This window comes from Leptosomus discolor, chromosome 18 (genome assembly GCF_034619465.1).
Source record: "Leptosomus discolor isolate bLepDis1 chromosome 18, bLepDis1.hap2, whole genome shotgun sequence".
In the NCBI taxonomy this organism is placed as follows: domain Eukaryota; kingdom Metazoa; phylum Chordata; class Aves; order Leptosomiformes; family Leptosomidae; genus Leptosomus; species Leptosomus discolor.
This window is the reverse complement of record NC_141408.1, coordinates 8,061,332-8,089,299: the sequence shown is the minus strand read 5'-3', so window position 1 is coordinate 8,089,299 and position 27,968 is coordinate 8,061,332. Positions and strand designations below refer to the sequence as shown.

General features: G+C 60.6%; 1 protein-coding gene across 1 annotated transcript; it reads right to left on the bottom strand.

Annotated features, from left to right (window-relative positions):
- Nucleotides 1-8,732: 8,732 nt before the first annotated feature.
- TBX2 (T-box transcription factor 2) lies at nucleotides 8,733-17,687 on the bottom strand. The gene is made up of 7 exons (XM_086475227.1): nucleotides 17,323-17,687; nucleotides 16,333-16,600; nucleotides 13,592-13,738; nucleotides 12,271-12,347; nucleotides 11,988-12,157; nucleotides 10,117-10,730; nucleotides 8,733-9,179 (listed from the first exon to the last, which is right to left on the bottom strand). Exons 1-7 carry the CDS (start codon nucleotides 17,685-17,687, stop codon nucleotides 8,733-8,735), a joined length of 2,088 nt encoding a protein of 695 aa, XP_086331353.1.
- Nucleotides 17,688-27,968: the final 10,281 nt, after the last annotated feature.

Sequence of the window (27,968 nt, the reverse complement as noted above, 5' to 3'; positions counted from 1 at the left end):
CGCGGAGGACCCCTGTGAGGGGCTGCTCCTGGCATTAGGAACTCAGGAGGCCCGGAGAAGATCTAATGAGATTTGTACTAATTCACGTGATTGTTTATAAGAACAACGCCGCGCTAAGCCTGTTAAGCCATTCTGGCTGGCCAGGGCTATCCGCTCCCGCCGGCCGCAGCACCAGGCTGGCCTGGCAAAGCTGCTGCTTGGCTGTGCACACTTCAAAGCCTGAGGTTCGCTCAAAAAAGCTGGGCATACGTTTTGCCTAGGAGAACACAGCATGCAGAGAGAAATCTTTGCCATTTCTCCTAACCAGAGCTTTTGGAGCACTCTCAGAAAAAAAATCGTCACTCCAGTTTGATGAGGATGCCCTTCCTGCACAGCGCCAGGCTCTGCGACCCAGTGAAAGCAAGTGTTGCACCCATCCGTGCAGCCAGGACAGTAAAGCAGCAGCAGCCCTGGGGCTTTTCTGCATCCCACAGCTGCAAACCCAGCATCTCTGGGCTTCTCAATTGAGAATTTACAGCATCAAAGGGTGCCTGAAGAACAGGGGCTCAGAACCCCCCCAGTAACTCGCTCCCTGCCTCGTGTGTTGCAGTTTGCACAAACTGGTGGCATCTCGGAGATGCGCCTGACTCCTCCCACCATCCTGCTGGATCAGACTGTTGTTGTGTGTTCCCTTTTCTATTTTTTTGGGGGGGGGGTTGTTGTTTGTTTCCTTAATTGAAAATAATCTGAGCTCTCCTCGCGGTGCTCCCAGCAAGGGAAAACGCTACCCCAGTAATCAGCCCCATGGTGCCAAAGAGTCTGCGCCAAATTCAGCTCCAGCCTCCCCAGCACTGAGGGAAGCAGACATAAATACAGGTCTCTAATCTCAGACACGCTCGCTGATAATCTGCTCTGCAATTTGCAGATAGGGTAGTCTGAGTGCTCGCAGGCTCCAGAGACGCACAGGGAGGGCAGGGGGAGGCAGGACCCAGGTCCCCTCCGAGGGCTCGGTCTGGTCGTGCATCCTTCTTGCAAACCACCCACAGCGCACATGGCCACCGAGGTGCCCGGGCCTAATCCTGCGCCCCCAGAAATGGGAGTTTCGGCCATGGATTTGTGGCAGCCACTTGGGAAATCATAAACAGCCCTTTCCCAGTCTGGAGGCATCACAGGCATTGGTGGAGTCTCAAAGCAGCAAGACCTCGCAGAGGGGAGCAGTGAGATGGGGGGTGGTAGGACCCCCCAAGTCCTGAAATGGGGTCCCAGTAAACCACCCCAGGTCATAGGGCAAGGATGTGAGCTGCAAAAGCCACTTTTTTTTGCCACAAGGAACCACACTGGGGTATCCCAGGGTAAGGGTCCCTCTGACCATCCCCACCTGGGGACCTGGCCCAGCAATGAAGCACCTTCCGGCACTCCCCATCATTGCAGCCCATGGTGGGGGGCTTGCTCGGCCCCTCACAGCCAAGGCAGCCTCATGTCCTGGCCCACATCTGACCAAGACCAGTCACAACACTCACCAGTCAACCCCAGTAAAGGGGAATTCTTCCCCTCTTCAATGAATGGGCCAAAAGGAGGAAAACATCCTCCCATTCCCGCGATGCAGCACAGGGACAGGACCCAACCACCCACCCTGCGAAAGAGCAGAATTTTCCCTCGTGTCACCAAAGCGCAGCAGGACAATTTTCTCCAGAAAGCTGAGACTTCTACCCAGTTCTCCCCCCACCCCAGGAAAACGAGCATTTCATGCAGGGCTTCATGCAGGCAAAGGGCTCCGGCTGCCTCATCTGTCAGCCTGACGCTGGCCCCGACCTGGAGGGATGCATCTCTGCTTGAAAACAACAGGGAAAAAAAAAAATCTAAAAAATCCAGTGCAGCTGGGATAAAAATCCCTGCAAATGCTCCCTCTCGTGGAGGCCATCTCTCCCACTGTCTGGGAAACCATGAGAGGTCTTGCCCTAAGAATGGTCCCAAGGATGAGGGGCTCTGCAGGAATGAGGGGGTCCGTGGGAGCTGGTGACATGCTCCACTCCCAGCACTGCACAGCACCCCCAGGGAGCCAAGCCCTCGCTACCCCGTGGGGACCTTCAGTGTGAGCAGGAGAGCGTAGGTATGGGACAGGGTGAGCTCAGGGCTGGCTGCACGGCTGTATCCATCGCTTGGGGATCTCAGATGCTTTTGAGGCTTTAACAGCCAAACCACCTTCCGTTCTCACTGACGTGGGGAGAAAGTGCACATATTTAGCTCTTGAGGAAGCAGAGGGGAAGTTGGAGATACCCCTTGGTATTTACCTCAGCTGAACCCCACTCCATGCAATTTGTCTCTTTTAAAGGCACTTTGAGGATGTCCCCAAGGCCTGACATGGTGTGGGCAAGGAGGACAGCTCTTGAGCTGGAACAGAGCAGGGACAACAGTATTGCAGTTGTCTCCATCAGCTCATTATTTCCCAGCCAGGGGAATTATTTCCCAAAAGTCTCTAACTGATTCCCCCCAACTGCACAGGATTTTGCACTGACAACACCTTTCTGCTGGGAACCGAGCCAAGATCTCCACAAGGTCATTTTGCAAAGACAATTAGGTAGTCCCTCCACAGCGCTGTCTCATTTTAATTAGATCTTATTTCCAAAGAATTACTGAGCATGCCAGGCCCAAGGCTGAAGGCAAGGACCATTTACAGAAATCAATGGGAGGCAAAGGACAGATGTACCTGTGCTTATGTCACCAGTTACAGCGATGCCAACTTGATGAGGGAAAGCAGCAGCCTTTCTCACATGATTTCATCTGTTAATACTTCAGGCAATGTAAAACCATCACCATTTCTGGCTGCTTCTTTGTGCTTAGGTGACTCAGAGCAAGCATTCGCTGCTTTCTGAGTGGGTCTATAGGTGTAACGTATATATTTTGGCAGAAGCCACAAAGCTCGGGAGTGTCACCAGACCCTTGTCAATCCGCAGGACAGCTGGTCACATGTATATGTGTACACACACAGTACACACATATAGAAAAAAGTGAACATATACCCACACAATGGCACCAGCAAGGTGCACCGCAGCAGTGCAGGTGGCAGGGCCCAAGCTGCGACAGCAGGGAACAGACAGACCAGAGGCTGGGCACAGCGGTGAGGGGGTACTGCCGCAAGCCCCCTCCACCGTCTGTGGGAAGCCAAAACCCCCGGGATCACTGCCAGTACCGCCCATACAGGCTGCTGCGCAGGCGGGAGCCCCCCAAGGCGCCCCGCCACATGCCGCCCCCTCCCGGGGCTGCCTCCCCCGGGGAACCCCCCGAAGAGCCCCGCCACCGGCCGCCCCCCCGGGGCTGCACCCGCGGCGCGGCGCCACTGCGCCACCTGGCGGCCGAGATTGGGGCAGCGGCGGGCACGGACGGGACGCGCAGGGCTGGGGCGGGGCGGCCGCTGGGACATTTCGGAGCCGCAGCACATCCCGAGGAAGAAAAACCCCAGCGGTTTTTGTTTTGTTTTGTTTTATTCAGTTTTTTCTTTTTGTGCGACGCCGGAGCAAAGCGGTGCTGCGCGACCCGTTCCTGTGCCGCTCCCCTTCGGCGGGGGGCTGGCAGAGGTTCGGCCCCCCGAGGAGAGCAGCAAAGGGGGCAGCTGGGCGGCCCCCAGGAGCCCCCGTCCCGTCCGATGTCCCGAGCAGAGACCCACCGGGGCGCGGCCGCGCCTCCTCCCTTCCCGGAGCGGCTCCGGGGAAGGTCTGGGAAAGGGTCCGGGCGGGCGCCGAGGGGCAACGGGCCCGGCTCTCCCTCGCCGTCACCCGCTGCTGTAAACAACAGGAATAAACCGAGAGACTCCCCTTTCCCACCCTGCCCTAGAGCAAAGACGGAACAAACGGTGCCTGCGGCTAAGAACCAGCTTTGCATCCAAATAAACAGCTGCTTTTTCGCTGATAATGTTTTTAAGCTCCCCCCAGACACCCGCACAGATCAAAGCGGCTCTGGGAACAGCCTGGACGGTTGATTCGTCTTTCCTGCACCCCCAGCCCACACCCGGCCCTGGGCAAGGACTGTGTCCCGGCGGGGTTAACGGGCCAGAACCGACTGGCGGGGGGCGGGGTAGCGGGGAGGAGAAGAGGCCTTTAGGACACCGGTAGTCGGGGGAATGAGCAGGGTAGAAACTCCAGGGGGGAAAAGCCCTGGGGAAAGCGAGGGGACGCTCACCCAAGCAGGCTGCTGCAAAGCTGTACTCCACACCGGGGCTCCACGGATGCCCCATCGGGACTCAGCCCCACTAACGGAGCGAGAGGGAAGAAAGAGGTGGGCCACAGCAGCCCCGCGGCGACCCACTGACCTTGCCCAGACTTGCAGCACCAGGAGCGGCAGCACACAGCGAATATATGCCCCGCGCAGCCCCATTAATCCCGTCCGTCCGCAGGTGCGGAGCAGCCAGCGCAGCTGCGCATTCCGCCCCCGCAGGTGCGCAGCGGAAGGGATGCCCAGCCGGAGGGGCGGGGGGGGCTCCGCGGAGATCCCTGGCGCTGCCCATTCTCTATTGATCCGCGATCCGGGGCGGCAGAGACCGTAAGCGCGCCCTTGCCCCTGCGCGCCGCGGGGGGCATAGCCCGTGGGGTCTTAATTGGGAGCCGCAGCCGGGGGCTCGGCCCTCTCCGCTTTGTCCGAGGCGCGGAGAAAACGCGGTGACAGGCAGGAGCCAGCCCGGCACGAAGAGCTGCCTGTCTCGCTGTCACGGGCCGGGGCTCCCCTTCCCCGACGGCTGCACCCCGTGCCTGTACAGCCGGGGCTGGTGGAGGGGCCCAAACACTCGTTGAAACGCTCAAATGGGGGATTTGAAGCTGCATGTGGCACCGGCGGGCCCTAAGATGCACCCCCTCCCCCCCCCCCCCCCGGTGTTGGAGGAGCTCCCGATGTGGGGCAGGACCTTGGCACCCAGCTTTGCGGCATCATTCTCAGGGTGCTGCCCTGCCTGCGTTTTCCTTGGGGTGTGCAGTGGTCGGCGCCTATAAACCCTGCACAGCAGCAACAAAAAGCAGCATTTCCCCTGCAGTCAGGGCCTGAGTTCGCCCAGCGAGGTGCCACCACCTCCCTCACCCGTTCTGCCACGCACCAGTGAGCTGACGTGCTTGGGGAGTGCGCAATGGCACTGGGATAACACCCAGGCATGGGGCCAGCAGCGCAGACCCGCAGCCCGGGCAAAGGCCTGGCTTGTCCTGCGAAGCCACGGCTGGGCCTGCGCAGGGACAGCAGTCGTGGCAGTGTTCCCTTTCCATGGGGCTGCAAGATGCTCTGGCGTGAGCTCGTGTTCCTGTTTACAAACACCCGCCTGTGGAGCTGTTCCAGCAGCGCTGTTGTGCTGCACAGCAGCTCGGCAGCCAAGTTAGCCGGGGTTTGTCCACCAGACCCACGAAACCCTTGGGGCAGGAGTGCTATTTTTAGTGTCAAGCCAAGCACGTTGTGCATTTAGCTGAAGAAATTCAAAAGCAGCCACTAACACTAGTGAAATCCTCAATGTTGGGGGGTCTCACTGGTTGGTGACACGGCACCAGCGTTACCTGCTGGTTAAACACCATCACCCTCCACCAGACAGAGGTCACCAGAGCACCCAATGAATCAACAGTGACCACAGCACACGGCGCGGCCAAGCCAGGTGTTGTCAGGTGCAGAGCAGCAGAGCCATGGGGGGGCCTGTGCTGGCTATGCCCCCGCAGGGCCTCTCAGTGCCTTTTCATAGCTGAGGAAAGGAATCCCAGTACAGTGCGTGACTAATTGTTCACTGCTTGTCGAGCTGTTTGAATGGGGTTTCTCAGAGCCTGGGTTTGGCCCCGGCAGGCCTGGAGCAGCTCAGCAGGCCCTTGTTCCTTGCCTTTGGGCACTGTCCCTTGAGGTCACCGTCATGAACCCACACTCAGCAGAGAACATTTTTCCCTCCTCAGTGAAGAGCAGCTTCTTGCTCAGTGGGCAGGTTGGGATGCCCCACTGGCACCAGTGCTCAGTCCCCAAGGAGGAAGCGACACTTAAACCTCCACTGTCCCTTGGGATGACATGGCTGTGCCTGACCCACCAGGGTGGCAGGAACCTGACATGAAGCTCCCCTGGTGCTGGCTGTGTTCAGCGTCACTGTCACCATCTCCCCACTGTGCTTGCTCCAGCCAGCTCAGCCTGAACCCAGCATGGTTGGAAGGGTGGTGGAAAGGACCAGGGATGCCCCCACCCCAGCACACGCCATGCCCACCCCTTGCTAAAAATAGAGCCCATTAAATTGTTACTCATCCTGAGTGATGTTTATTCGGAAATAATCCTGCAAGCCTAATTTTAGTTATCTACACTTCCCTCCTCCTAGTTAAGCCGGTCCCACCCTGCCGGTCCCCCCCACTGGCGGAAACGGCCCCGCTCCTCTCGATGAGGCACAGCGGCTTCTCTCCCGCCGTTAGGGAACCCGGCCCCAGCATCTCGCCTCACACACTTCCACGACGGGGAGGAGGATGCGCAGCCCCTTCCCTGACTGCAGCCTCTCGGAGCGCTGGGGCGGGGGTTCAGGGGGGCCCGAGGAGGAGCAGCGACCGCGCACAGCCCACCCCGTCGGGGCCGAACGGCGGCGGGTGCGCGGCGGTACCAGCAGAGGGCGCCCGGCGCCCGGCGCTGCGCCTCCGCGCCCGAAAGGGACGTACCCGTGTCGTGTCCCCCCCCCCCCGCCCCTCTCCGCCCGCAATTGGGTTCATAAATCTTCCCCGGAACGGGAGAAGGGTAATTGGTGAGGAAAAGGGCTGTTTGCGTCCTCTGCGCACCGCAACGCCCCGAGCGGCTCCGGGTGCAGGAGGAAACGTGGGGACCCACAGCCCCCGCCCCGAAGCAGCCCCATCCCCGATGGTACGGGCGTGCCTGGGTCACCCCTTCCCCATCCCCGACGGTGCCGCTCTGCCCGGGTCATCCCCTCCCCGTCGGTGCCGGTGGGAGCAGCGCACCCCGATCCTCGCCGGTACCTGAGCGTCTCCCGTCCCCGCCGGTACCGGTACGCATCCCCGTAGCATGGTGGTACCGGCGTGCCCGTGCCCTGCCCTCCCGGGGGAGGCACCGGCGCGCACCCCCGAGCGGTCCCTCTGCTCCCCGGGGACGGTGCAGGCATACCCGCACCCGCGGAGTCCCTGTGCCGCGTCCTCCCCCGCCGCACCCGGGAGATTCCCGTGCGCCCCCCGCTAGCGCACCCGCGGATGCCTCCGCGCCCCACCCTGCGCTCCTGCCGGGTCCCCACCCCGCGGCAGGGGGGCTTGTGGGGCGGGCAAAGGCCCTGAAGGCAGAAACCCCGCGACGGGCAGAGCCGGAGGAGGTTCCGCTTCCCCGGGAGCCCCCGCGGAGCGCTCCGCCGGGGCGGGCGGCCGTGCACCCCGGGGCATTTTCGTCTTTCCCCTTTAACCCGGGGCCCGGCAGCGGAGGCGCCCCGCACCCCAGAGCGGGCGGCTCCGGAGCCGCCGGGGATGCGCGGCCCCTTGGACCGGGCTTCCCGCGCAGCGCTGCGCACCTGCGGAGGAGCGGCGGCCCCGACGGGGCGGTGCGGCCGCGGGAAGGCGGCGGGAATGAGAGGCGGGAGCCGGCAGGACTTCTCCGAGTAGTTTTTTTTATTGAAAGATGTGAGAATTCATCAAAACTGAACAGACAGATACCCGAATAACCAGCACGTTGCAAATCATGTAGATACATGATTTTTTTTATTATTTTAAAACAAATATAGAGCACAGTCCTGTGATATTTAAATTTATTATACTTTTTTTTTTGTTTTGTTCTGGAGTGAAAAATAAAAACCTGAGGTTTATTCCTGCATTCTCTATACCCCGCACTGTAGCGATATTTTAGTTACGTTTTGGATTCGTTTTTTTTTTTTTCTTGCTAAAGTCCGTTACAGAATTGAACTCTTACTTTCAATTACTCCAAAGATTGTTTACCAGTGGCACATGATTGTCCTAGAGAACAGGCGGGATAAACAATATTTTAAAACACAGTTAAAGAAACCGATATCTCCTTCAATCACAAAGAGCTAAATAGTTTTCATTTACAATATATATGTTCATGTAAAATGAAAAAAAAAAAAACCAAACAAAAAAACTTAAATGCGATGAGTTAAACTCTAGATATTATGTACACATCAATGTACAACTCTGAATAAATTAATACCAATTTGCATATTCTGGGATCCTTATAGCTTATTTACACAAATTACCATTTATTTCATAAATATCTGCCCGGGTACCCGCGGGGCTCCCCCCGCCGTACCAGCTCTGCGCGGCGGCGGCTGCCGAGACGGTTCGTTTCCCATGTTTCGTTTCTTATTCCTTTTTTTTTTTTTTTTTTTGTTAATTATTTTTTCCTCCCCTCCCTCCCCTTGCACAGATGAGGTTTCGGCCCTGCTCACCTTCCCGGGGCCGGGGTCGGGGCCGCCCCGTCTGTCGGGTTCCTCCGCGCCGGCTCTTTGCCCCCCCCTCCAGGAGCTGCCCAGTGGCCGGAGCGGGGGAGCGGAGGGGCCGGGGGGCTCCGCGTCCGCGCTGGAGCCGGGGGGAGCCGCTCCTAGCCCCACAGCCGGAGGACGGACCAGCTCTGTGCTCCCACCTCTCATTCCTGGCTCTGGGGCGGTGGGTCCGCTTGGCTGGCGGGGGTCCATCCCTCTGCTCCAGTCCCCCCGCTCCCCATCCGCCCCCACCTCTCGCTCTGCAATAAATATTTATACTGTGCTGTACAAAATACCAGTGCTTCTCCGCCCCACCGGGAGGGCTCGCTGCCCACCCCGTCGGTCACTTGGGGGACTCCCTGCCGGGTGACAGCTCCCGCTGGCTCTCCAGCCCGCTCACCAGTCTCTGGATGTTCTGCAGTTCGTTGAGAGACTCCTTCAGCGAGCCCTTGGGGGAGGCAGTGGGGCGCTGGCTGCCCCCCTTGTGCAGGGGCACCTCGGGGAGGGGGCTGGATTCCCGGCTGCTGCCAGCCTTGGAGCCCTCGGAGCCAGGGTTGAGGCTGGTGGGCAGGCCGGTGGTCAGCAGGTTGGTGCTGGGCGGGATGGTGACCGGGAGCTGGTAGGGGCTGAAGCGCAGGCGGGGACGGCTGCTGCCCAGGAAGGGGTTGCGGGAAAGTGGCCCAGCAGCCGCCGCGCTGGTGGCTGGCATGGCCGAGGCGGCTGCCGCAGCCGCCGCCATGTAGGTGTAGGGGTAGGGGAAGAGTCCGCCGAAGGTGGGCATCGGGATTCCCTGCATGAGAGAGAGAGAGAGAGAGCAGGGTGAGAGCTGTGCTGATGCTCTGCTGCATCCCCCCTCCTGCCTGCCCCCCGAGCCACGTTCCCCCAAGAAAGCTGAAGCAAAACTGGGACGTCCCAGTATTGCCCTAAAAACACAGCGTGGGGATATCCCTGTAGGACAGGCTGAGGGAGGGGGTACAGCTGGGGACCTCCATCCACCCCACATCGACTCAGGCTGGTGCTGCTGGGCACAAACCCCTCTCCGGGACCTGCCCAGGGGTACGATGCTGCAGGGCTGTGCCCAGTCTCTGCCCCCGTGTGCTGTGTGTCCTCATCTGTGCAGCATCACAGACCTTTAACCACATTAAAACACATTGTTAAGTAGGATCAATAAATTAGGGGAGTTCAAAGACATCTTTATGTATCCCATCATAGGGGCCACGAAAGGCAACACAAGGGCAGGAATTGTGGGAGCCGTTCTGGGGCTGGCAGGGAGACAGAGGTGCTGCTGGATAGGGACAGCCAGGTCAGGCAGGGCCACAGCTCCTGGCTCTGCCCCTGACTATGGGGAACCATATCAGCTGCAAAAAAATCAAGATTCCTCCTCAAATCATCCCTGAGGCCAACCTTCAAAATGTCCCCTATGTCTTGCCTGTGCCTCACCAGGCGGCACATCAGGGGTTGAGGGGAGCACCACTCCCTTGTCCCCACGGGCTGCAGGGGACATGGGGGAGGCTGAGGGCACCAACAGCTCCTGACCCCACGAGAGCTGCAGTGGGGCCACTCTGTGTGTCCTGACACTGGGGGCGATGCCAGCTGGGCCTGCCCTGTGCCCCTGAAGCACTCTGCTCATTCAGGGACCCTTGGGTAAGGACACAGAAAGGAGGGCCCAGGGCCTGGCTGGACAGCAGGGTTGGGGACAGGGACACGGAGTGGGCACAGGGGCTTACCTGAGAGGCCAACATGTGCTGGGAGAGGTGGAAAGGGAAGGGGGTGGCCGTCCCTGCCGCGCCCGGAGCGGATGAGAGGGCCCCATTTTCCAGGCTGCCTCCACCGGTCACCGAGGCCAGCAAGTGTCCCATGCCCATGGCGGAGAAGGCGCCGGGGGCCATGGCAAACTGTCCTGGGTGGATGAAGAGGGGCTGCCCAGCACCCAGGGGGCTGAAGAACTGCTGCCCGTGGAGGCCGGAGAGTGCCAGGCTCTGCAGGTGCCCAGCACTCAGGTGCGGGGGGCTGTCCGTGTGCACCATCAGCGGGGCGAAGGCCTCCTTGCCTAGCCCACCGCCCTCTGCGTCCTTCTTGCCCGGGTCCGGCTCTTTCCTCCGTCCTTCCACTTTGTCCTTCTCCAAGCCTCGTGTGCCGAACAGACTGTCTCCAGGACCCTCCCGGGGGGACGCACCATCTTTGACCTTCTCCGGGCTGCGCCTCTCCTTGTTTCGCTCCTCTGGGCACCGGGGGCTGCCACGGGGTGTCGTGTCCTCCCCGCTGGGGCTGGCTGCTGCCACCGGCCGCTCCTCAGGCACCTTCTCCACCTCTGTGTCGCTGTCAGCCCCTGGCTTCTCCTCTGCAAGGGGATGGAGGGGCAGAGGGTCAGAGTAGAAGCACCCAGGGGAGGTGAGGAGCAGGTCACTCACAAGAGCCCTGGCGTCAGGGAGAGATTGTGGCGGCAAAGTCCCGATCGTTATTAATGGGAGAAACTCATTTCGGGGGCAGAAATGGGCCCTTGTGCTGCAGTCGCTCTGGGGAAAGGGGATTAACAACAGCAGTCCTGTTGCTCTGCCAAACAGGAAAAACATGTTTGATGGGGGACCAAAATCTATTACAGCATCGCTCTCGTTAGCTGCAAACTCAAAGCGGGCTGTGGAGCGGGGGATGAAGAGAGTGCGGGCAGGCGGACAGCGCTGGAGGAAATGGTCCTGTATATATTTGATTACATGGAGCTGATCAACAGCATGCCGTGGATTTATTCCAAATGTGCAGGTTGAGGCAGGTTAAAGAGGCCGTTCTAAGGCAAGACTTATGGTATGGACTTTCCTAAAAGGCGCTTTAATTTAAAAAAAAAAAACAACACCATTGAGCTCCCAGAGGAGGAAGGAGGATGAGAGGCAAGGGAACGGCGAGGGGAGCAGAGCCCCTGCCCAAACGACTCCCGCTAAACGAAAAAAACATTTTGGTGCGGGTTAGGTGAAGCTCTGCAGGCTGAGGCGAATATTCGGGGAAGCCTTTGAAAGAGGAGAGGGGTGTAATAAACCCTCCCAGCAGCTTGGGGAAGAGGGGGGTTGCAGTTTTGATGAAGGTTTGCGGGGAATCGGGCTGATGGAAAGTTTAAAGAGCAGATTGATAGCGTGGCAAGACAAACCCCAGCATCTAAAAACTGCAACGTGGGAACTGCTAGTTTATTTTCATTTACTAGCTTGAAGCCCTAGAGTTACAACATTTTTTTTTCTCCTTTCAAATGTATTAATTCTTTCTCTTTTTTTTTTTTTTTTTTTTCCCAGGGGAGTGTGAGCTACCCATGAAAGGCAGGGCACGCACCAGCGAGGAGCCAGGCAACCGCGTCTAGCACACGGGCTGCCTTGCCATTTCTTCTTGTTTACACTAACGTATAAACAGGAAAACGCTGCAACCCGTGAATGCCGTTCGTGCTTGCTCTGTTCTTGTCCTTTCAACCCTTGGGCTCCTTCGTGCCCATCCCCATCTTTTTTTTTCCCCCCCTGGTGGTTTGCCTCTCTGCTCCCCACAAGAAACTGACACCCACCGGTCCCGAGGGAGCAAAAATCCGACGTTCGGGGAAATTCGGGAACCGCGCCTCCTCCTTTACCTCTGCCGCTGCCCTTGAGGCGCAGGGGGCTGGGGAGGGTGCCCACGGGGGAGTGGAGGGCGTCGCGCACCGCCGAGGGCTCGCAGGAGGAGGCGTCCGACTCGCCGCCGTCGCGGTCGGGCTTGCAGGGCTCCTCGTACATCCGCAGGGACGGCAGCGAGAGCTGCTTCCTACGGGGCGAGAGGCAGCGTCGGGCAGCGTCTGGGCCCTCCGCGGGCGCGGAGCGGCGGCTGCGCCGGGGCGGAGTGGGAGAGGGGACGGGAGGGGGACGGACACCCCTTACCTCTTCTCCCGCCGGCCATTGCCCGTGTCCCGAAAGCCCTTGGCGAAGGGGTTGTTATCGATTTTCAGCTGGGTGATCTGCGAGGGGGGGAGAGGGAGAAAAGAGGGGGCGTGAAGACCTGCCCGACCCCCACCCCCACACACACACCCCGCCGCCGTCGGGGAGCCCGGGGTGCGCTGCGCAGGCTGCGAAACGCGCCGCGGCCCCGCTTTAACACACCGCATGCTTTATTAAAAATGATGCTGAGGTTTGGGCTTGAATTATTAATAGAGTCTTAATGATAGGAAGTTATTTTTCACGGCCCCCCGGAGGGAAGATGGCGACTGAGCCGCGCGGCGCTGGTTAAAAGCTATTCTTATCCCTCCCCGCCACGGGCTTCTGGGGCCGGCGACATTAGGGCGCTCAATAATGCATGGCTCTCAAATAGGGCCCCGAGAGGGGCTCTGGAAAAAAAAGGCATGGCCGCCCGGCCCCGCTGCAACCCCCGCCCCGCCGCCCCGGCCCGCCCTGGGGCCGCAGCATCCCCCGCCCGCTGCCGCCCGACGGGGCCCACCGGCCGGCGGCTGCCCCGCGCAGCTTGCGGCGAGCGAGCAGACAAAGTGCTCTTTAATCGATTCTGACTCTTCGCCATAAACTTTACGAGGGAAACAAGCCCACCAGGACCCTCAGACAGAGCTGTCAATTAGCATCAGCAGGCAGGGGTGGAGGTGGGGGTCAGCTTTTGGGTTAAAACACACACACACCCACAACCCTCGGAGGGGGCCGGCAGAGGCTCTCCACTCCCCACTGAGCTCTCCTGGCTCTGCTGCTTACAGAGCGACACTTGCTAAATCACGAAAGCAACTAAAATTAGCTTATCTGGCGCTATTTTTTGGCTCCTCCGGAGCCCAGGGCACCTTCTCCGTGAAGCTGCCCAGGCCACGATGCTGCTCTCTGCAGCCCAGGCCTGCAGCAAAGACTCCCACGGCTCAGAAAAGGTGCGACGAAGTCCAGGAGGAAATTATTAATAGTAATAATAGAAATACTAATAATAGCATCAGCAATAGCATTAGTATTAGCAATAGCAATAATAATAGTAGTAGTATGAAGGGTGCCTCCTGCTCTGAGGTTTAACCTTTCTCCTGTTGCTGCCTTTTGGCCACTCTCCCCCAAAATGTCCTCACGCACAAGCACATACACAAATACACCCTAATTAGGGGTAAGGGATGGGTCAGGGGTGAGGGCAGGGGTAGGTGCAAGGACAGGGGATAAGGAATGGGCAGGGACAGGAGACAGGGCAGGAGAGAAGGGCAGGGAGAGGGCAGGGGCTGCCCGGCCGTACCTTGTCATTCTGGTAGGCTGTGACGGCAATGAAGTCGGTCTCGGGGAACACGTAGGTGCGGAAGGTGCTGTAGGGCAGCTTGAGGATGTCGTTGGCTCGGACTATGTGGAACCTGGGCTGGTACTTGTGCATGGAGTTCAGGATGGTCTGGGTGGGCGAGAGAGCACAGCCCACGGCTGCCTTCAGCCTCACGGTCCGCGTTACATGCGCGTCTAGATACCTCCTTAAAAAAAATCCCTTTTCTCCCGAAAACCATCAAAAAAACCCCACCCCAAAAACCACCCCAACCAAATTCACCGTGAGGAAGGAATGCCGGCGGATGCCAAAGAGGGAGCTTTCTCTTTTTTTGTTTATGCCATTGCACGATCTGCCCCCAAATAAGGAGGTCAGGGGAAGGCAGGCACAGCCGCATCTTTGCGGGTGTTAAGCACGGCAATAAAGCAGCAAAAGGGATCTCCCCATTTTATTACAACCCTGCAAACGCGAGGTGAGTTTTCGACACATTTCTCGCCGCTTTTCATATTTCCGTCCTTAAAAAAAAAAAAAAAAAACAACTCTACCTCACCACCACAAAAAAATAATGTTAAAGAGCCTCTCGATTTCGTGTCGGTAGCGGCAGAAACCCCTGCCAACCCCAGCCAGCGCCTGCGACGTGAAAGGAGCGTTTCACCATGAGCCATGTTAAATTTATGTCTCGGAGCAACGCTGCAGAAGGAACAGACATATTTTTTTTCCAACCAGGTGTCTGAAAGCCTCGCCAACACTCAAAGCCATTCTCTACCCACTCTTTCTTTTTCTTTTTCTTTTTCTTTTTCTTTTTCTTTTTCTTTTTCTTTTTCTTTTTCTTTTTCTTTTTCTTTTTCTTACCCGACTTCACCGCGATTTGGCTGAGGATTTTCAGAAGAGGCTGAAGCCCCCGAGCCGCGCCCCGGGGACCGCTCCGAGCCCCTGCCCCTCGCTGCCCGCACCGGCAACTTTTTCCTGCCCGATAGCGATTAAATAATTCCCCAACCTGCAGTGGTCGGGCTGAAATGCAGTATTCACTGCCCGGAATTGGTAGGGAAACGGTGAAAGCTTGAGTAATTATTGTCGAATAATGTCGGCCAAATGGCTAAATAATTATCACTTCATTTCGTTTTAGAAGGCAATAAAAAAAAATCTCCCTTTTTTTAACCCCAGCAATAATCACCTGCTGATGAACTGTCGGATCGCTATTATATTGATATAATCTAGACGGGATTTATCAAGAAAATGGTGAAAAAAGTCTCATTCAGGCATGCAAATCTGCATTCCTTTTTTTTTTTTTAAAAAAAAAATAATCATCCCTCTCTGACCAGATGGGCACCGGCTAAACCCTCATCTTCCAGATTTAACACAGACCGGATTCTGGACAACGACGAATCTTTAATTGAAGGAGGCGAACCGTTAAAAACGCTGTATCAAACTAGTTTTTCCCCAGAATAAAAAAAAAAAATGCTCTTTTTTAGACTCCCTCGCTATCGATTTACCTTGCTGTCTATAAATAACCGTGCAATATATTATTTAACAAAGATGCTGTTTCCTGCCTTAAGGGGAAAAAAAAATAAAAAGAGAGAGAAAAGTTACCCGGGGAGCTGCTGAGCTGCTCTCCCACCTGAGCGCCGTGTCCCGCAGCTCCGGGAGCGCGGCTGCCCCGCGGCTCTGCCGCCGAACCGTCGGCCTCGGGTCCCCGCTAATTACCATATCACCAGCGCTGGACGATGAACTTTCCCTTTATCGCCCTAAATACTTGTCCAGAGACTAGAGATAGCTGGCTTGGGCGCTGTGATTTACACACACACACACACACCCGCCTTCCGTGCATTCACGCAGGATCACGCTCCCCTCGCGTTTTGACCCTGAGTTCTGTGGATCTCTGCAAATTGCCAACACACTTTGGTTTCTTTCTTTTGCTTGTTTGTTTGTTTTTTTCCTTTTTTCCCCTCCTTCCTCCTTTGTTTGTTTGGGTTGTTAATTTTTTGGCCGTATTTTTTTGTTTTGTTTTTATCTCCTTTAGGTGATGCAGATATGATCAATAGGGAAATAAATAGGGGCTTTGAGAAGCAGCCGGAGCGCAGCTGCCGCTGCCAACGGCTCCGGCCCTGCTCCCGGCTGCGGAAACCCAGCGCAGATGCCGCCGCTTCCAGCACCGCTCCCCCTGGCCCGGCTCGGTTCCCCCTGGCCCGGCCCGGCCGGCAGCGACAGCCCGGGCTGCACCTGCCGGCCGCAGCCCCGCCGCCCCGTCGGGGCTGCCCTCGCTGCATCCCCTGGCACCGCCTCGGTGCCGCACATCCAACCCCCAAATCTCGCTCCCCGCAGAGCCCCCGAGGGCTGGGCAAAGGCGGTAGGACAGGCCGCAGATGCCGAGAGGGTCGGGGTTGCGGAGCCAAAAGGACCTTGAGGCTTCCCACAGCCCAGCCCTCCCCTTTCCCTCCGGGAGAGCCGTCCCCAGGACAGCGGAGAGCTGGAGGGACCCGGGGGGGCTGCGGGACAACCAGGCCACCGCAGGGCCCGGCAAGGCCCTGTCGTCCATCCCGGCCCCGGGCGTGCTGCTGCCGGGTGGAGAAGCCGTTAAAGCCCAGCGGCTCCCCGCGGCCGCCCCCCGGCAGAGCAGGGCCGAGGACCCCCGGTACCGGGGGAAACCCCGCGCCTGCTCCGGGGGTCGCTGCTTGGGATCGGGTCCCCTGTCGGGTGGCTCCGCTCTGCCCCGCAGCCGCACTTACAAAGCCGTGTTTGTCCGAGATGTTGTTGGTGAGCTTGAGCTTGTGAAAGGCAACAGGTTTGGCCATCCACTGCTCCCCCGTGGCCGGGCTGTCGGGGTGGATGTACATGCGCTTGGGCATCTCCGGGTCGGCCTTGCCGGCCACCATCCAGCGGGAGTTGTGGAACTTGTACCGGCAATCGTCGGCCGCCACTATATCCATCAGCAAAATGTACTTGGCCTTCTTGTCCAGGCCGCTCACCCGCACCTTGAACGGGGGGAACATCCTCCTGCGGAGAGACCCAGAGCGGTACAGGGCTGCGCCTGCCCGCCCGCCGCCGACCCCCGACGGCCGCGACCTCGCCGAGCCGCCCCGCACCGCCCGGCCCCGGCTGCCGCTCCGAAACCACCATCTTTTAGTTTAGCTTCGCGGAGGGTTTCCAGCCTTTCTCACGTCCCGCTGCTTCTCACCCCGTTCGGCCGCACCCGCCGTGGGCAGAAAGCGAGGGAAACCTCAAAAATCCCATTCCGGGAAATAAGGGGCGAAAACGCATCCCGGATTTCACCCCGTTTCCCTGCCCTCCGACGAGCCGCTCGCCCAGCACCCAGGCAGCCCCTGCTGCTGCCCTCCCCCGGGGCCGGGGACACGGGCAGGGCCGGGGACGACCCCGGCCGCGGGGAAAGTTTGGCAGGAGGGAAGGAAACGGCGAGAAGCGGCGTAAACAAAATGCAGTGGGGAGTTACGGGCGCTCAATTAGCGCGCACAAATTTAATCTGGGACCGCAGTCGGAAAAGTAATAACTGGGGGGTGTGGGGGAAGCTCGGGCTAGGGGGGGGGGGGGGGGGGAAATACCTCCCAAAAAACTCCAGGGATCGAAACTCCCCGCGTTAATTCATCGGGGCGGATTTGGCGAGCAGCCGGGGAAGCGGGATGAACCGGAGGGGCGAGGGCGCTGCGCGGCCGCGCAGGTGCGGGGCGGGCTGCGCGGGGCTACGCGTGGCCGGTTCTTACCTCCCGGACTTGGTGATCACCATCTCGGTGCCCAGCTTGTGAAACTGGTCCCAAAGCTCTTTGGCTTCCAGCGTTACTTTGGGGTCGTCTTCGACCTCCTCCTCGGGCTCCAGGCTCTTGAGCGAGCGCAGATGGGCGGCTTGGTGGTGGTGTCCCAAGGCCGAGACGTGCAGCCCGGCCTCGGCCGCCCCGGCCAGCCCGGGGTCCGGCATGGGCTTTGCCAGCGCCGCTGGAGGCAGAGCCAGAGCGGGGAAAAAGGAAGGCTGGGCGGCTGCGAGGAAAGCGGACATGGGGAAGTCGGCCGGCCGGGGTGCGTGGAAGGGGTGGTAAGCCATGGCAGTCCCTGGGAAGGCTGGATCTCTCATCGGTGCATCCACAAATCCAGGAGAAAAAGAGGGATTCCCTTTACAAAAATACGTGCGTGTGTTTTGTTTTGTTTGGTTGTTTGTTTTTTTTTTTTCTCTCTCCTGCCCAGCGAACTCGCTCGAGTCTCTGGAAGAGGAAGGAAAATCAACAACACACACCAGAAAAAAAAAAAAAAAAGCACAGACAAAAAAAAAAAGCCGAAAAAACAGCGGAACTAGATCTGGGGAAGGAAAAAAAAAAAAAAAAAAAAAAAAAAAAAAGGAAAAAGAAAAAGAAAGAAATAAAAAAAAAAAAGAGGCAGTTCCCGGCTCCTGGGACTCCCGGTCTGCAGAGGGGAGACAGTAGGTCCTTATTTTTTGTTGTTGTTGTTGCAGCGAGGGAGAGCGAGCGAGGGAGAGAGCCCTCCCGGTAAAGTCCTTCCCAACACTAAAATAGAAACAAAAGCCGGCGCGGAGCTGCGCGGAGCGGCGCGGGGCGCGGCGGGGCAGGGGCGGCCGCGCTGGCCCTCACACCCCCGCGGGCCCTGGCTGTTCCCCGGCGGGGCCGGCCCGGCTGCGCGCTCCGCGGACGGCGCTGGGGCGAAAGCTGCTCATGGCTAAAGGAGCCGGAGTGGAAACGGTTAGATCTTGTCCTGATCTCTGTAAAACTGTGACTATCTCACATGTCCTTCCTGCTCTGATCCGCCCGCTAATGAGCCAAGCCCCCTTGATTGCTGATTTTACGCGTTTCAGACCAATTGTGGATCTGCATAGGCGTGGTTTTGACAGCTCCGGCCAAGCTCCGGGGCTCGGGGAGGGAGGGGGGACGGGGCGGGGGGGGGGGGGGGGGGGGACGGGGGGGAGGCCGCGGAGGGAGGGAGAAGGGAAGAAGGGAAAAAAAAAGAAAAAGGGAAAAAAAATAAAGAAGAAGGTGTCGGAAGCATCGGCAGTAAGAAAACATGTCAACAGAATAAAATATTAACCAATGACAGAGAAAAGTGCTCGAAATCCCACCCCCGGCTCCTTTCCGCATACCGGGTCAGCCCTGGCTGCGCCGCGGCCGCCGCCGGTGCGGGGACAGCGCGGAGCCACCTCGGCGGAGCGGAGAGCGGCGCCCGGGTCCGCCCGGCCCGGAGACTCGGGGGCGGGGGGGGGATGGGGGGGGCGGCGGCAAAGGGCCCCCGGCGGTCTCCGCGGGGGCGGCGGGCCGGGGAGGGGGGGAGCGGCCGGGGGAACTCGGCGGCTGCCGTCTTACGACAGATCCTGGAGAGCGAAGCGAGGTGGGGCGCGCCCCGCCCGCCGCTTCGCGCACAGCCGCGCAATGGCGCGCAGCGCCGACGGGGCGGCCGCCGGGAGCTCGGCCCGGTGGAGAGCTGCGGGCGGCGGCCGGCGGCGAGGCCCCGAGTGGCGACCTCCAGCGCGGGTGAGTCGCTCCCTGCCGTCGCCTCCCACCCTACCAGCAGCTGCCCCGACCGGGGGTGGTGGTGGGGGGGGGTCCCGCCCGCAGCCCCGCGCCCACGGTGAAGGCGCAGACCCCGCCGTCGGGGCGCGTCGGGTGCGCGGCCGGGGGCCGGCGCGGCTGTGCCCGGTCGGAGGGGCTGTTTACCCGGGCGGGGGGGAGGCAGATAAGGAGGAGCGGGCGGGGGGGATGTGGGGGAACGGGACACGCCGGGGCTGTTTGCAGAGGGATTAGGGCCGGTCCCGCCGCGCCGGGGCCCGGGGGGGCGGCGGGCGCGGTGGGTGTCCCCGCGGAGAGGTCGGTTTGGAGATCTGCGCTGATTAACTGAGGGCCGCGGTGGCTGAAGAGGGCCCTGGCGCCAGGCGGCTGAGCCCTCACAATAAAGACCCGTCTCTTGTCACTTCATATTTACCCCCAAATCTTCAAAAAGCGCCCTGCCATCCTTCCAAGGCTCCTGCCCCCGCCGCCTGCGCTGCGGCCAGGCGGGACGGGGGGGCGGGGTGGGGGCCGGTCCGCTCCTCTGCCCCTCAGCCTGACACCCCCGCCCCGCCCCGGCTCTCCCGCTCCGCGGATGCGCAGCGAGGCGCAGCCGCAGGAGCTCGGAGCCGTCGGGGTCTCGTGTCGCTGTTCCACGCTCAGGGTGAGACACGGGGACCCATGGGTGCCCCCACCCCGACCTCGCCACTTTATCACCCCCCCGCTCCAATTCATCCTGCCCATAGCGACCCCCGCCCGCTGTCCCCACCCTCCCCCGGTGCCACGCCGAGCCTGAACTCCAGCCACAGGCTCTTCTCGGAGGCGTTCACAACCTGCCCGTGTCCCGCGGCAGGTTCACCTCTGCCTGCGCTGCCCGGCCCCGACACCGCGCCCGACGGGGCGGGCACAGCGCGTCGTGTGTGTGTGTGTGCGTCCCCCTGGGCTGTCCCGGGCGGCGGGGCCGTGGGGGGGTCCCGCTGACCATTGAACGGGGAGCGGGGACTGAATTTAGACCCGATTTGGACTTTGCTTCCTCGCCGCCGCGGAAAACTGCTGACGGCAGCTTTGGCAAAAAATGGGGCTTGCTTGTATTTTATTTTATTTTATTTTATTTTTTTAAAAAAAATCCCCCTCACAAAGCAAAACCAGAGCCTTTCATTTGCGCGGGGGTGGCATCGCCCCACGCTGGGGGGTGGGCAGCTCTCCCGCAGACACCGCGCCCGCGGGGAGACGCCGGGCCCGGTCCGTCGGGGCCTGGAGGCTGCCAGGTCCCCGTGAGGAAAGGTCGTTTCTCCTCCGGCCCAGGGTCCGGGACCCCCGGCCGCGCCCCCTCACCCTCTCCCACACCACTGTAACGTCGCAAACGCCCCCGCCTGCAGAATAAACCCCATCCAGAGCAGCTTCGTGTCCCCGACCCTCTGTAGCGGCGCCCGCCGATGGGACTGCCGGGGGTGGGGGGCTAACGGGCAGCCGGGCACCCACTGCCTGGGGCAGGTCCGGCCGCGGCCCCTGGCCCGAGGGGCGCGGACCCGACTCAGGAGACGCTCATGCCCGCGGCCGGGCGACACCCGGCGTCGCCCCGTCCGTGACCTGGCACTGGGCAGGGAGGGATGAGCCAGCGGCCCCGAAGAGGGGGTTTTCCTCCCGCCCCAAGGCCAGCCCTGCCCCGGGGGTCGAGGACGAGAGGTGTCTCTGCGTCCTCCCCTTCCCAGGGCGGGTTTCCCCGCCTGCCCTAGGGAGCTGCAGTGCTTGGGGCCACCGCGCCCGGCTCCCGGGAGCCACCCTGGCCGCCTGCGGGCCTGGCGCTGCGCTGGCGAGATGTCCCCGGGATGGGACAGCGGCGGACGGGCCGCCCCGCGGATCCAACCCGGGCCAGGCCGGGGGAACGGGCCCGGCCCGGCCGCCCCCGCGCCCCACCCGCTCCGCGACGCGGCCCCGCTCGCTCTTCCCCTTTCATCTCTGCCCATCTCCACTCATCATCCCTTTTCTATTTTTAGCCAGTAGACTTAGGCCTTGGCGCCAGGCCGTTTAAGACCTGTCAAAGTCCTTCATATTTCCCTCATGTCACATGGACCTTTCGCTCCCTTCCCCGCGCCATGCGAGGGCCGTAATTTGGATCTGTGAGCTGGTGAGCAAATGCAATTTGCTCTTCTCCATCGCTGTGTTGTCTCCGTGACCCCAGCCAGCAGGACGGCTGGTGTCCTGTCCGGGGCACTTACACAAATTGCGGGTGATTGATGAAAAATAACAATTCTCACAAGCAGCCGGGCCTCCGCCTTCCCCTCCTCCCGGCTCCACCGGGCTGCGGCGGCCCCGCGCCCCGGGGAGTGCTCCCCCCCCCCCCCCCCCCCGACGGGGCTGCGCGGGGCGCACCGGCCGCGGGCGCTCCGGCTCCAGGCGAGAGGGATTTTTCCGGTGGCGAGGGCAAGCCATCGAGCCCCCCCTTCCCGGCCCTGATGCCACGGCAAGGGTTTTCCCTTCCATGCTTGGGGAAGGCAGCCCGGCGGGGCCGGGTAGGAGAGGCCGCTTGCACCTTCCCGAGCCGGGGGGACCCAAGCCGGGGTGGGAAAGGGCCGTGCCGTGGAGGGAGGGGGGCGACGCCGCCGGGCCGGGCTCCTCGCTGCTACGCCAGGAGCAGTTGGACGGACAGACCTGGGGACGTCTGTCACCGCCTGCCGCGCAGTCCGGAGCGAACCCGCAGGTGCGGGGTGGGGACCTCCCTCCGCCCCGTCCCCGGCAGGAGCCCTTCGCCCTGCAGGGGAGGCCCGACGGCTGTCGGCCCCCCGCGGGATTCTGTGTCCCCCTCCAGCCCCGGGGTCCCACCCGCGGCCCGGCCCGGCCACCCCTTCGCAGCTGGGCCGTGGGGCAGGCGTGGAGGGGGTGAGAGGCAGCCCCGCAGCCCCGACAGCTTCCCCTGCACCGCTTCTCCCCATTCACCTGGAGAGGGAAAAAAGCCCACGTGTAACGAAGCTGCCCCCGTTTGCTCTCCCCCTCGTCCAGGACAGCTCTCCTCCGCCTCCCTTCCCCGGGGCGCCGCATCTCCCCTGACACCCCTCGGCGGGGTGGGAATCCCCTGACACCCGGGAGATCGCGGGAAAACGCCTCCCCCCGCTCCTCCCCGGTGCTCCGGTGCCCGTCGGGGGGGCCGGGGAGGGGCCGCGCTGCGCGGCGGCAGCTGCCCGGGATGTGCCGCGCACCGGGGCCCACTTGATGCACTTTCATCGACAGCGCCCGAGAGAGATGCTCGACCCGACACCAGTCCCGGCGCCGCCGTCCTCCCTCTCTCCTCCCGCTGCGCGGCCGCGGAGCCGCGCGTCCCGTCCGTGCGCGTCCCGGCGAGGGGAAACCCGAGGAGCTCCGCCAGCGCGGCAGCCCCCGGGCCGCCCCTCCCCCCCCCGAGCTCCCCCTGCCCTCAGACTGTTTAGATTTCTCTCCAGCTTTAAAGAAAATATTTCCAGTAATCCAGATTTCTGGAAAATAACAACAGGCGGGGAGACGCAGACACAAACGCCGCTGAAGTTTATCCAGAGTTTGAACAATTTATAAACACATTTTCCAGCCTGTTTGTCAGGGCGGGCGGTGGGTGACCCCGGCTCGGCCGGGCGGCCCCTGCGCGCACCGCGCTGGGGGCAGGGGGGCGCATCCTCCGCGCCCTACCCTCGTTACCTCCTCACCGCTTTGATCCAGGAGCCCGCTCAGCTGCGCTGCTCGGTTGATTTTTATTTTATTTTTTTTTTTTTTAAAATATTACGGAACGCCCTCCCTGCGCGAAGGTGGAATCACACCCCCCCCCCCCCCCCCGGCCCCGCCCGGGCCCCCACCCACGGGGTTGCCGGGCTCCCCACGTCGGGGCCCGGCGCCTCGCACGCACCGTGCCCGCTGCCTTAAAAGGAGACGGGAGCCCCGGCCGGGGCCGTGCCAGCGCGGGGGGGACCGCGGCCTGAAACCCGAGCTGGCACCGCGGGGGGCGGACGGGGACGGGGATGGGGATGGAGCCGGGGAGGTGGTGGGGGGGGTGGGGGGATCATGCAAATCCCTCTGTTTAAAAAACTTCCATTTGAGAAAGTGTGTCACATCCCGGCGCGGGCGCGTAATCCCCGGGCTAATGGCATTACCGCCGCCTCATCGCCGTCATGGGATGGGGCCGGGGGCGAGCACCTCCCCCCCGCCCTCCGCCACGCGTGATCGCGGCCCGGATCCCGCGGGGAAACCCAGCGGCGGAGCCCCCTGCTCCGTCGGGGCGAGACACGCCGGCACCCCGGCGGCCGGTGTCAACCCTCCCTCGGGCCCCTCGGCCATTTCCCGCGGCCTCGGGGCCTGTATCGGCGTTTATCGGTAATTGGGGTCCCGTTTGCTGCCCAGGTTCCCCGAGCGAGGCCGGTCCCGGGAGGGGAGAGCCACGGCTGCGCTTCGCGGCCGGTTCATGTCGTAAATAACGGCGTTGTTTGATCAAATCATGCCGTGAGGGCCCCCGCCCGCTTCCTCTGCGGGATTAAAAGTGAGGATTTGGGATTGTCCCGCAGGCTGAGCTGCACCATGCCCGGAGCGGCCGGGAAGGGGCCAGCCCGACCCCCGGCTCCGCGCCGGGGTGCCGTCAAACGGGATGAAAACGGGCAGAAACGGTGGTTCTAGGGGAAGGGGCGGCGTGCCCCGGATCGGAGCAGCGGGGGCGGCCGCAGCTCTTTGGCGAAAAGAAAAAAAATCACCGGGGGGCGGGGGGGGGGGGGGGAGGGGGGGGCTCCGCACCTGGCGCAATCTCCGCGGGGGCGGCTGAGGCCACTGCCTGCCCCCCCCCCCCCCCCCATCCCCCTCCAGGCAAGGACTCCGCCGGTGCCTGGGCAGCAAAACCTTGAGGCAGACCCCGAGACCAGGGGATGTCCCAAGCTGGGTCCTGCCCACCGGTTTCTCTCCCTCCTTCTTTTAAACTGGTGGGTGCAATTCCCTCCCCCACCCCCCCGCCTCCAGTTGCCCCTGGAAGGGGGAAAGCGCAGGGCAGCCCCCAGCCCCGTGAGGGTCACCTAGTTCACCCAGCTCCTCAGCAGGGCAGGGTCCTGCACCTCCAGAAACCCCTTTCTCTCTGTTTGGGGCCGGGAGTTTGGCAGAAGTTACAGCATCAAAGGAGCGGTGAGTGAAACACCCCTGGGTGCGCGGCGCTGATGGGGGCTCACATCTCGGCCTGTCTGCTTCAGATGGGATCTGGGAACACGTTTGAAATCGCATCTAAAGCAGGATCTGACGCCGCTGTTCCCACATCACGTGAGTTGTGGTTTTGGTCTATGTTTGACTTTTCAGGATTGCAGAAAATCACCGTCTCGTGTTTATGGGAGAGTGCATTTCACTGCTGAGAAAATAAAAACATCCAGAATAAATCACAGGCAGGAATATGCTTTCTTATTGCACCTGTCCATTTTGTGGGTGTTTCATCATGAACAAATCTGACGTAAACCCAGCACTGCATGGAAGGGCCAGCTCTCACCATTTTTATTCACATTTCTTCAAAAGCCCAGCACTCCTCTGAGCCGCTCTCTGCCAGGAGCACAGAAAGGTGGAGCAGGGCTCTGCAGACAGGACAGACTTCCCATCTTTTAATTTTTAAAATAAGTCTGCAAACTCAACCTGCCATGGGGCAATGCCCCATCATGGCCCTGGCTCCAGCACCCTGCCGGATTAGGTGCCTGGGCACCGCTGCTTGCGTTTCATTTTCTCATTGCCCAGCCTTTTCCTTGCTCCTCTGCAAGTGCTATCCTCTTGCGTCGACCACCCTGGGGGATTTGGGCACGCAGTAAGCATGCCAAAACCTGCCACCCTGAAGTCCCTCCTCTCCCATCTTCTCGCCCGCATGTGCTCTGCAGCACCAGCAGGTTGCTCTCCAGGAGTGTTTTCCATGGATACCTCAACGGAGGCGGCACAAATAACAATTAAATAACAGTCCCGATGCCGGGTTGCCGGCACAAAGCAAGCAATTGCCCTTCACGCAGGTCACTAATCTCTTGACACATGGTCTTTGAGACCTGGGCCACGGAGAGGGAGGCTGAAAGGGAAGAAAAGATAGTGGGGACAATGGCAGGGATGCCGGCCAGCTAATAACCCCTCTCCCAGCTTTGTCTGGGTACACTCAGCGCTACGCTGGGATCAATTCACCTCAGCAGAAAAAAACCACACTCCTGCACCCGCCAAGAGGCTGATGTCTGCCCCTGCTGTGGGTGCCCTGTGAGGATCCCAGCTCGCCGGGCTAAGTGCAAAGCTAGAGGCGCTGCAGGTATTAATAGCCCCCATTTTGTAGCCAGCAGTAATTCCCTCCTGTGTTTTCCCCTCCACGCTGAAAACAAACCCTTCACTTGATCCGTTTGTCCTCTCCAGTTGCCATCTGTCTTCCATCCTTCAAATCTCACCTTAAAAACAGTGCCTCTTGAGCAAATCCTCCCCGCCGTCCCCGCGCGCCGTCTCGCCCGGCGCAGGCCTGGCACTACAAGCACTCATTGAAGTGAAGGGGATTTGAGAGCGCGCAGGACACGGCGGGATTAAGGCCACAGATTGCGCTCCCTGGGCCACACCGTGCCTGCAGAGCAAAGCCCTGGCCCTGCAGCGCTGCCTGCCTGATGCCACCAGCCCTGAGCCCAGGGCTCTTCTGCTCCCTTCGCTCGGCTGCTTCTCCTTCGCACCGGCGAGGTGGGGCTTTGCCATGCTGGGGCATCACCATCCCTCTGCCCTTCATGTGCTGGTGGGATGGAGGGAAGCACCTGTGCCGACCTCCCCGGCTGCCTCTGGGTGCCTTCCTCTGCAGATGGAAGCAGCAGAGGTCACCTCCCCAGCCCTGGCGAGGAGGCACGGGGGTGTTTCGAGCAGGGGCTGCTGTTTGCACAGATGTGGCGGGTTCTGTCCCACCTCGCCGTGTGCCGTCCCGCACCACCCAGAGGCAGCATCTGCGGGGCGGCCCCGGCCAAGCCCGTGAATCACGAGCACATCAAAGCACCGGCAGCGCAAGCACTAACAACCCTGGCAGCCGGCTCGGAGCGGACAGTGCCTGCGCAGATGTTCAGCAGCAGCTTTTCTCAATTACAAAGAGCAGCAGAATTTACCAGAAAGCCCAGGGAAGGGAAGGAGTCCTGGCCAGCGGAAGGGCCACAGCAAAGAGCCCACGCATCCCTTGTAGCTTCGTGGGCCGGGTCAGACCGGCACATCATCACCTCCCTCCATTTTAGCACTGGTGTTACATTACCCCATGTTTCCCTGCAGCCCTCGCTCTGGGGGTCACCTGCTCCCATCAAAATCTTGGTCTTCTTTTGAAACACCCCACCTTGCAGGGCTTCATGGGCCTAGAGGAGGGCTCAGACATGACCACATCTGATCCAAACCTTTGGAGCCAGTGAGATTCCTCCTGGAAAATAAACCCACATGATTTCAAAGCCAATCGCGTGACCTACGGCAGGGCGACGCGTGGTGTTTTTCGGTTGAGCCTGGCAAGGGCAGCCCTGATCCTGCCCAGTTCCCACAAACACGGTGAACTACCAGGAGCAGGAGTCTCGTGGTCCGGCCAGCTGCCTGGGTGGGACAACGGCATCACTCCCACATGACGGCTGGACTTTCCCCTTTCGACAGCAAAAAGAGCGAAACTCAATGTACCTCAAGAGGAGGCTGCAACGTGGACACCCCTCGCGTGGATTGAGAGGCAGCGGGACGTGCCCAGTCCTCCCTGCCTGTGTCCTGTGGAGGGAGTCAGGGGAGAGGGTGTGAGGTGGAGCAGGGAGGCAGGGCATGGGTCCAGCTCTTCACCCTGGGCCGCAGGTGCTGCCTCTGGTTTTCTGCTTGAATGAAGCTGCTGGTCTGAACGTGGCTCGTAACCTTCAGCCCACAGCAAAACCTTGCCAAAGTCCTTTCCCCAGGTTGTTCAAAAATGAACGCGCTCAGCTGTCGTTTCCCCCCGGGACTGTCAGGTACAGCACATCACAGGGGCCGGTGAAATGCTGTGGTGCTGGGCCGGAGACCTCTCCTTGTCAGAGGATGCAGAGACACTTGTTCTCCCTCCAAAACACATCGGGGAGTCCCCATCCCCCTGACCCCCGAGGTGCATTGAAGTGAAAACAGGATCGGTTCTTCCCTCAGCCTGCTTCCCATGGCATGGAGCGGGAGCGGAGCCCCACGAGCTAGCACTTCTCACCTGTCCAGAGAAGGGGCTGGAGGGAGAGGGGCCACGGTGGGAGCAGGATTAGCACCCACTTGGCACTGGGTTGTTGCACAGGCATGGCTGGCACCGACCTTTTATTAACATCCTATAATAATATTGTAAATAGTCACTGGGCAGTAATTACATCCTATAAAAGAAGCAGCAGCCTGTGGTTTGAGCCAGGACTGGTTCATGACACTCGTTTTAAAGAGACATTTCATGTCTTGTTTATAGATTAGATTTTAACCTGACAACCTCTTAACATTGTATTAAATTAGAAATTAACTTCGTATGACTGCTCACCATATAATTGACCTACTGATAGGCTGAGTGCTAGAGAATATTTAAGATACCTTTCAGACAGCAAAGTTCCCAAGAAAATTCAGAGCCTCCTTCTTGATCTAGTCCAGGTCTTTGCTATTAATTAGTATTTATGATCAGGTGGCAGTGGTGCTTCCCGCGGAGGGAGGGCTGCCAGGAAGCAGGATCCCTACTGCGCCATGCCCATCCCTGGGGGTGTGATGAAACCAAATGGGATGGGTGGAAGAAGGCAGAGAGGGGACAGGGAAGGCTGCAAGCCCCCCATCCTTCCCGCTGCGGTGACCAGAGTGAGACCTTCCTGCAGTCGCTCCAGCCAGAGCTGCTGGGAGATGAACCTGTCAGGGCTGGAGCTGCCACCTTCGAGGGAGCCAGATCCTGCAAG

Excerpts from the sequence above, each read along its gene's own strand:
- TBX2 (XM_086475227.1), bottom strand. The coding sequence starts at position 17,687 with ATGAGAGATCCAGCCTTCCCAGGGACTGCCATGGCTTACCACCCCTTC. Across the intron at positions 12,348-13,591 it reads CAGCCTACCAGAATGACAAG|ATCACCCAGCTGAAAATCGA; the intron begins GTACGGCCGGGC and ends CCCCCCTCGCAG. Across the intron at positions 9,180-10,116 it reads AGCACATGTTGGCCTCTCAG|GGAATCCCGATGCCCACCTT; the intron begins GTAAGCCCCTGT and ends TCTCTCATGCAG.